The sequence below is a fragment of the Lemur catta genome, chromosome 10, assembly GCF_020740605.2.
Source record: "Lemur catta isolate mLemCat1 chromosome 10, mLemCat1.pri, whole genome shotgun sequence".
Lineage (NCBI taxonomy): Eukaryota > Metazoa > Chordata > Mammalia > Primates > Lemuridae > Lemur > Lemur catta.
The window spans coordinates 62,380,829-62,390,064 of record NC_059137.1 but is presented as its reverse complement, the minus strand read 5'-3'; the positions used below and the strand labels follow the sequence as shown (position 1 = coordinate 62,390,064).

The window sequence follows — 9,236 nt, the reverse complement described above, 5'->3', positions numbered from 1 at the left end:
CTCATTTCTATAGAAACTCCCGTTGTAAGAGTGTTTTAAATGCTATAGCACTATATTCCAAAACCTCCTGTAAACTGCATTTATGACAAATGAGAACAATCAAATTTGGAGCCAGAATCATAAGAATTAATTATCAGTTTCCAGAAAGTAAGTGGCCCAGCACCTCATTCCCACATTAAAGAAACAAAGGAAACAAAACCCCACACTTTGCAAAATAAAGGACACTAATGAGCTCACAATACAGCCCTATATTGTCCTATATTTACCTACTTCAACTTAAAGTGTAAAGTACTTGCAATTTACTTTACATCTCCCAGGTCTGTAAATCTACCCATTGCCTCCTCTGACAGGGCATTCACATCTGTCATTGACTGAACAAAACCTAGTTTGTCCTTTCTTTGTCCCGAGATCCACAATTTTCTATTAGGCCACCCAAGTCCTAAATAATGTCTCTCTACCTTGCCCCATTATAAAATGCTCATGCATTACAGAGTCATCTAACTTCTCCTAAGTCTAGCCCAGGATGTCTCCACTGTGGCACCGCTGACATTTTGGACTGGATAACTCATTGTTGTAGAGATTGTTCTGTGCACTGGAGGATGTTCAGCAGCATCTCTGGCCTCTACCCACTAAATGCCAGTAGTATAATTCTTCTCCCCCAGGCATGACAATTAAAAACGTCTCAAGACATTGGCAAATGTTCACTGGGGGGTTGGAGGGTGTGGCAAAATTGCTCCCAGTGAGAACCAGGAGTCTGGTTTCATACTCAATCCATTTAGGAGTTTCTCTCCAGCCATAAGCCATTTTTACCACATTTGGCCATAGTTTTACTTTCTGAAATTATTCAAAAGCGGTTTGCAAAATCATCTTTGACCTTGGGGTTTCAAAAAATTTGTTCTTACTAGATTGTAACCAGGGTTCATTTATGATAAGTCTACACTCAGCATTTGAGGTTGGGGTAGGGGTGGGGAGTTGATTTGGCCAGGATGCACAAGAAAGCAGTCATTGACAACAGGCCTCACTGATGCCTGTATTCCTCTTCTAAATACCCTTCAGGAGGGGTTGGGCACGTGTTTTCAACTGGTGGCCACACGTGGAGTTTTGCCCATTGCTTTACGGATAAGCGCCTCTATCAGTTAGGTAGCAAGTAAAAGAAAGCAGCTCAATCTAAACTGACTTAAGCAACAAACAGACTTTATTGGCTCAGATAAGTAAGAAGTCCCATAGAATGGCAGCTTTCAGGACAAGCTGACCTGGGGTCGGGCTCATAAGTTTGGATCCTGTTTCTGATTCCTTCAGTTTCCTCTCCTCCATGAGTTGGTTTCCTCTTCACACTGGCTACCTTCATGGAGGTAAAATGGCAAGAGCAGTCTGGCCTTATGTCCACATAGCACATTACTTAGAAGACAGGACCTTTCTAACTAAGCACAAGCCCCAAGCAAAAGTCCTGAGCCTCACTACAGCTGGACTAGCTTGAGACACGTGCTTAGCACTGAAGCATCCAGTTGGAGTGGCCAGAAGGCGGCCATACATTGACAGGTGGAGGCCCCTCAACCAATCACAGTGGGTGAGGACAGGAGTTATGCCAATGGCTTTAGAACAGTGCTTCTCAAAGTGTGTACCCTGACCAGTGGCATCAACATCACCTGGAACTTGTTAAAAATGCAAATTCTTGGGCCTTATCCCAGATCTACCGAATCAGAAACTCTGGGAGCGGGGCCCAGCAATCTGTGTTTTAACAAGCCTTCCAGGTGATTCTGATAGAAGCTAAAATTTAAGACCAACTGATTTAGACCATCAGATCTTACCCATGGAGCCGAGAAGGGGATGAATCCTATTCATTCCTCTGACCTGTCACACAATTAGAAAATGATGAAATGGTGGCCTGGGAAGTTACCATAGAAATGCTCCAGAAGGGGACAGCTCATTTCACCTCTTACTTTCTATGCTGAGGCTGTAGGGTAGAAAACACAATGATCAGTGCAACTAGCAAGTGGTTTGCAGATTACTTCTGCTGCCCATATTTATTAGACTAAATAATAAATTTTCTTTCATTTGAAGAAAAGAAAATGGCAAGCATCATTAACCTTAGCATTTTCTATGGGCCCTAACCCACTCCCTCAGGAGAAACTGGACAAATACATTTACATATGTTTGACAGTAGTAAAAACTGCTTCGCAATTAACACTTCATTGAAGAAGGCATTCTCCAAAACAGTTTCGTAATCATGACTAATCCTGAGAATCAGCAGAAATAGGGTTACGCGTACAGATTCCTGGGCTCTAGCCTCTACGTACTGCATCAGGATCTCCAAGAGAGGGTCCTGGGAATCTCTACTTTAAGCAGACATCACCAGTGACATGTAGAGATAATGCATGTTTGGAAAACACTGTTCAAAGAGATAAAGCTAAAGGATTGAGGAGAGAAATCTCATGAAAGAATTATATGAACGTTTCCGACTATGCAAATAGTAGCTTCTTCCTCTCCTTTCTTTAATGTACTCCCTCACTACCGGGGACTCTAGCTAATTTTTTCTTTCTCTAGTTCTAGTCTACTCCACTCCCCCAAATAAGTCATTTTTCATACCATTGTCACAATGATCTTTCTAAAAGAACCTGAATGTCAGGCCTTGGATCAAAATCTGTCACAAGTGCTCGACATGCTTCATAGGACAAAATCCAAAGCAGTGTTAGCATGACAGCCAAGGCTCCACTTAACCAAGTCCTTGCCTTTTTTTTTTTTTTTTAGTTTGATTTTTTTTTTTTTCCTCACTTCATTCAAATTTTATTTGATTTTTTTTTAAACACCCACAAAGTGCGTAGCATTGTGCTGGCCACTGGAAATATAGTCATCAGTGCAAACGTACCACAGTTTATTTAATGGTCTTCTATTGTTCGACATTCACATTTTCCTAAATATTTTGTTATAATTAACATGTATGTAGTTAGGTCTTTGCAAGCATCCAAGATTATTTCCTGAGGAAGTGAAACCGTGAGTGAAAAAGTAAGTAAAATCGTAAAAGGCTTTGACATATTTTAGCAAATTGACCTCCAGACAGTTACAGAATAATCTTGCAATTGCCTGGTTACTTGAAAACCTGATAACCTGTTTTTTTATGTCAGGCAAATTATTGATAAAAATGTTAAGCAAGAGAGAGTCAGTGAAATGATTTTGGAGTAAGCTAGTAGATCATTCTTCCCCAAATTATATTAGTTCATCAATCTACACTTTGTGTGGACACTTGCCTTTCTTCCTCAGCCTTACTTCCCACCATTAGTTCACCTGAATCCCCCCCTTGAACCATCCTGAACCTCCTGCAATGCCTTGAACACCTGCTGCTCTTTTGCCTCTGTTCTCTCTGTTCACCATGGTCCCCCTTCCATCTTCACCCCGTGTATTAGTCAGGTTAATACCAGGTTATGCTGAGGTAACAAAATCTCAGTAGAGGAAAACAACAAAGATTTATTTCTCATTCGCTTAAGTCAGGGGTTAGCAACTTTTTTCTTTAAGGGGACAGATGGTAAATATTTTCACCCTTGTGAGCAACATATAGCCTCTGTGGCATTCCTTCTTTGTATTTTATATATAACCCTTTAAAAACAGACAAATCATTCCTATTTGTAGGTCATACAAACACAGGCCACTGGCTAGATTTGGCCCGTGGGCCCGTTGCCAGAGACATGCAGACAGCAGGGAACTCCTCAGATGAATAGCTCTGAATGAATCTAGTCGCTCAGAGACCCAGGCTAATGAAGCAGACACCTCTTGAACATTTCTTGTCAATGTGCACACAAAAAGAGAGGGTCTCACACTTGCAATTAAATGCTCCAGTCTGGAAGTGGCACCCTGTAACTTAGGATCACAAATAATTAACCAAAGTTAGTCTTTCAACCCTACCCAACTATCAGGGGGCCAGGGAGTGCAAATCCTACCATATGCCCAAAAGAAGGAAGAATTCAAATAAGTTGGTAAAAGTGATGAGTATACTCAGCTCAGAGACAAAGCCTCTGGCAAGCCATTTCTGATACCCTTATCTCATAACCACATTAGCTGCTCCTTCTCTGTAATCTTATAGCATCTTGGGCAACTTTTGATCAGTGCTGTATATGGGGTACTGTAATTGCCCACTTCTCTGTCTCCCCCACCAGAGGCTGGGCTTCCTTGGATAAGTGTCTCTACGTGCCTACTGCCTTGCACAATGCCTGCTACCCAGAGATGCTCAACGAGTGTTGCTTCAACACATACATGAATGTGGTGGACTACGGGAGTGAATGGGACCACGTATGCATTTACCTGAAGGTATCCGGGATCCAGTACTGTCAACCTCTCTGAGCCCAGGTAGTTCAGCCACATCAATATCTGCTTATGATCAATGTATCTTTTTAGCTATTCGTTACTTTCTATCTTAATCAAATATATTCCTCCTTATGATCTGTTTCTTCTAATAATCAACACTTTGCAAAGAGCTAGTCCTTGAGGCCATAGACCAATTTGATATTATGTAGGTTGGTTTTGTGTTTATTGTAGAAGTCAGAAGGCAGGCACAGAGAGGCACAGTGACTTTTCCAAAGTTAACAGCCAATCAGAGATGGAACCAAAAGTTATGCTTCCTTTTGATTCAACAAAAAAGCTACAGGACTGAACACCAAGCTGCAGATAAGTTCACTAACAGTTTATTTATATCCTTTGGAGGAGAAATAGAAATCATAACACATGTTTGCCAAAGATAAGTCTTATTATACCATATCAATGTTTACCTTGTACTCTACATTTATCTCTGAGTAAAATATTAAAATCCAGCCACACAGCTGTTTATTAATGCTGTACCTTTTCATACTGATTCCATCCATCCCCTTTCCTCTTCTGTAAAGTGACACAGCTCATCAGATGGCCTTTCAGAACCCCAAGAACATTGATGACATCGTGCATCTAAGGTTTTACCATCACATCTCAGTGACTGTTAGATGACTAACACCAGCATGCATCTTCACTACTGTCATAAAACAAATTGCAGTTGTTTCACTGTCTGTGTGTGGCTGCTGCAGTTTGTATCACCCACACAAACGCAGGGCAGGCAAAACAGCATTCCAAAAGAGCATTCAGAACCCCCATCCATGCTTAAGAATTAAGCCCCTTCATGTTTAGCAGTCACAATCCGGATATCCTGTGGCCCCACCACAATGTATGCTGACTCAGAATTTTCTCTCCTCTTTCCTGGGTATGGTAAGTTCCTAATAAACATCCCATCTGATGGCTAGCCTTGACAAACACCCAGGAGGATGTAGCTAGGCAGTACTCACCACTCCTCAGATCACCAATAGAAGAGTCAGAACATATTATTGAAATATGGCAAGTTTCAGTCATTCAAGATCGAAAACTTTATATATACATTTACATGTGTGTATATATATCTATCTTTTATTTAAGAAGGTGAAATAGCTCAGCGTACACTCCCACTCTGGTTAGATGCTTAACAGACCACAGCAGACATTGCACTTCCACCAGGGCTAAGTGTGCAACAAAACTGAAGTACATACAAAGCAAATTATAGGCTCAGGTACTGTCAGGCACTAAACAAGAATCAATCCTTTCTAGGAGTCTTGCCTTTGCTGCCTTTTTTCTTTAAGTCTTGTAATTGAACGTTACAAAGTCTATCAAGAAGAATAAACCTACTGGGTCCCCCTCTCCCAAACAAGAAAAGGTTAAGCTTTTAATTACAGGTCCTCAAACTATCATTTTGTGCAATTAGCAATTAACTATAATCGTTGATGAGAGAATGCAAAGCTGCGCTAGCAATTTCCCTCCTCCTCATCCCAGACTGGGTTATTTTAGTCTTGTTCTATTACAGAGGACAAGCCACAACCCCGGGTTTTCTCTCTCTCTCTCTCTCTCTCACTTAAAGACACATTTAATTTTTAGCAAAATGGCATCTCAGCGTGCGATTGAGACAGGCATCCCGAACCCCACATCAGAGCAGCCCAAACGTTTGGACCCCCTCCTCTTCATCACTTTCTGGGTGGAGCAAGGAGGCCCGAGGAAGATGCTACCTACCAGCCTCTCTTAGGGGCGCAGGAGAGGGTGGTAGAGAGACGCTTGTTGCCTGGAAGCTGCAAGTGCACCCCCGGCTGCAAGCCCCGTTAGTGGGGAGGCGGAGGCAATAGCCGCGATAGTTGCATCAGCGGTGACTGCTGCTGCTGCATTTACTGTTGGCGGCTGCCGGGAGGGTACAGTAATGACTGTAGGGAGCGCACAGCAGCTGCGGCGGCAGGTTCCTTGGATCAGGAAATTAGGACAGGCACCGGGGATTGGAGGCGAGGGCGCTGCGTGAGCCAACCAGCGGCCGCCCCGGGCCCCCGTGCGCCTCCGGCGGACGCGCGGAGCTGCCGGGCCCCTGGAGCAGTCCGGGTGGCGGCGGCGGCGGCGGCCACGGCCACTGCCACTCACGCACGCTCACACTCGCACACCCCCAGCGGCGCAGGCAGCAGGCTGCCCGGCGCAAGAAAGAAGAACGCGTAGAAGGGAAGGAGGGCTGGAGCCGCTGCGCTCGCCCCCCACCCCCCCAGCTGACCACTCCCCCTCCTTCCCCCTCCCGGCTGCTCACCCCGCGCTCCAGCCGCCGCCAGGGTGGGTGCTCCGCAGCCGGCCCCTCTCTCTTCTGTCTTCTCCTCTGCTCTCGGCTCCCCACCCCCTCTCCCTCCCCTCCCCTCTCCTCCCCTGCTCTCTCCTCTCCTCTCCTCTGCAGCGCCTGCATTATTTTCTGCCCGCAGGCTCGGCTTGCACTGCTGCTGCAGCCCGGGGAGGTGGGTGGTGGGTTGGCTGGTGGGGAGGAGATTGAGCAAGTTGTAGGGGAGGGGGTGCTCTCTTCTTCCCCGCTCCCTTCCCCCCCAACTCCTTCCCCCTCCTTCTCCCCCTTCCCCCTCCCCGCCCCCACCTCCTTCCTCCTTTCCGAAGGGCTGGTAACTTGTTGTGCGGAGCGAACGGCGGCGGCACCATCCAGGCGGGCACCATGGGCACGTCCGCGCGCTGGGCGCTCTGGCTGCTGCTCGCGCTGTGCTGGGCGCCCCGGGAGAGCGGCGCCACCGGAACCGGTGAGTGAGGACGCGCCCCTCCGCGGGGCACCCGGACCCAGCGGGGGCTACCGGGGACCCGAGGCGCGGGTCCCCTTTTGCCCACCCCCCTCCTAGAAGGCGCCTCTCCGCTCTCCTCGCCGCCTTTCCCTCCCCACCCTGGTGGCGCCTCTGAGCTGTCAGCGCCGAGGCTAAGGGGAGCCGGGCTTGGGGGGACAGTGAGGTTCCGGGCGTCCTAAAGCCTCACCTGAACTAGTCTTCATTCCCTTACACCCCTTCCCCCAAAGCCACTGCTTTGCCTCGTTTTTTCTCCCCTTTGACAGTGACTGGGGAATGCGAGCTTCTGAGCCATTGAACAATGGTTCTGCCGCCTCTGCCAGGCGGAGTGGTAGGCAGCAGGCAGAGGGCCCAGACGTGCGCGGCGGCCCGGGGCGCGCCCCTCGGATCTCGGGGAGGGGGGAGCGGGCGGCGGGCGAAGGTGGGTGCCTCGGGGACGCGGGGCGCCAGGTGCGGGCCGGGGCAGGGAGTCCCCCCGCGGCCGTGAGCGGGCGCACGTTCGGGGGGCGGCAGCCGGGAGGCGCCGCGGAGCCGGGAGAAGTGCGCAGCCTGCGCACCCGGACTGCGACTGCCCCGGGCGCGGGGCTGTCTCTCCGGGGTGCAGGTTAGCGGAGGAGTGTGGCTTTCAACAGGACTCCCCTCTGAGTGCCTCTCCACCGCCGCCCCCCATTTCCACCCCTCTGGCCGCGTTCGGAAGCCGCTCGGGTCCCCCTTGTAGCTGAGCGGGCAGGGGAGTGGAACGCAGACTTAACCAGGTTAGTTTGCCGACTCTTGTTCCCCGTGACGTTTCCTCGAGAGGAATCGAGTCCCAATCTAGCGAGTGTAATTAGCCTTCATTCTAAACAATAGATCAAAGGGGTAGCGCGAGAGCTGGCGTGCGGCTGTGGCTTGTTGGGGAGGGCGGTGGTGACCTGTCGAGTCCCCAGAGTCTGCCGCACCGGGCCTGGGAGCCCTGACCCGCCTTCAGCCACTCTCCCACGTTGAGCCTCAGAACTTCCCCGGGCCGGCGACAGAAAGCCCCCCTAAGAGGGTCCCGTCAGGATACTGGCAGGTCCCGAAAGTGATCTCCAGACGAGACACCGAGGGGCTCGCTTGCCAGCCCTAGGGAACTAGGACAGAAAGCTGCCCCAGCTCTAAACACTCCAGAGTCCCTAGCTCCCGTCGCCAGGTGGCTTAGAGGCCCGCCTGTCTCCAGTCACGTGTGTCCTGAAGTGAGAGCAAACTTTAAAGTATGCGGTCAAGAAGCCTCTCGGGCAATAGTTGGGGTTTTTACGTCCCCGAGCGCGCCCTGCCCTTTAGTTCCGACTGTCCGGAGCGTGTGAAGCTGGGACGGGCTTTCCTGCCCTCTGCGATTGGCTGGCGGTCCGGTCACGTTTGGGGCTGTCACGTGGCTCCGCGGGCTCGTAATTTAGCAGCCCGAGAAGTGTTATCTTTAAGGGAAAGTAAGAGACCGACAGGTTCCAACGGGCTGTTTTTTCAAATGCTTTCTCCCGCCTGCACTCTTGGAAAAAGACGGGCGTGTAGTGAAGACGGGATCCGATGTAGAACGAGCCTAAGAGCCTAGAAAAGCCCTGTTTGCAAGAGTGTGCAGACGCTAACATTAATCATTAATGGACGAGTAATGCTAACTTACTAAGTGATTTCTCCAAACAGTGCCATGACTCGCATTATGCTTTTTGTAACATTTCACAACAGAGGTATATCATAAACTACTGATGATTATCTAGCGAGGTGAGAGAAAAGTTTCATTTTTGCTGCATGTCCTTTCGTAGTCTTGGAATTTAAGATATAATAACTTTCCATTAGAGGTTAACTTTATCCTGCAGAATGCTAGGAATGCACCTAAACTGTTGAAATGAGTTAGCCAAAGCCCTCTGTTCACCTTGTATTAGGCAGGTGAGGATCTTCTTTGTTTGCTCCCCTTTGTCACATGTGAAATATGTGACATACCCTGAACAGTGGAAAACAGAAGCCCGTGCAGATTCTTCAAAGGGAAGGAAGTTCTTTAGGAACTGGAGGAAATTTGGAGTTGGCTGAGGCAGATACTAACTCCAAGCCAACACAGACTGGCTTCTGTCTTAAGTTCAAAGTCCCAGAGCATGTGGACTGACT

At 48.5% G+C, this 9,236-nt stretch overlaps 1 protein-coding gene across 2 annotated transcripts in view; it reads left to right on the top strand.

The window, feature by feature from the left end:
• Positions 1 to 6,437: 6,437 nt before the first annotated feature.
• The window catches only part of VLDLR (very low density lipoprotein receptor), a 29,520-nt gene continuing 26,721 nt past the window's right edge, over positions 6,438 to 9,236 (top strand). Inside the window, exon 1 of one of the 2 annotated variants that reach the window (XM_045562311.1) lies at positions 6,438 to 7,088. In XM_045562311.1, coding sequence (XP_045418267.1) covers positions 7,007 to 7,088 — 82 coding nt within the window. In that variant the 5' untranslated portion in view covers positions 6,438 to 7,006. The remainder of the gene's footprint in view (positions 7,089 to 9,236) is intronic. The other variant, XM_045562312.1, reaches the window with a different exon arrangement.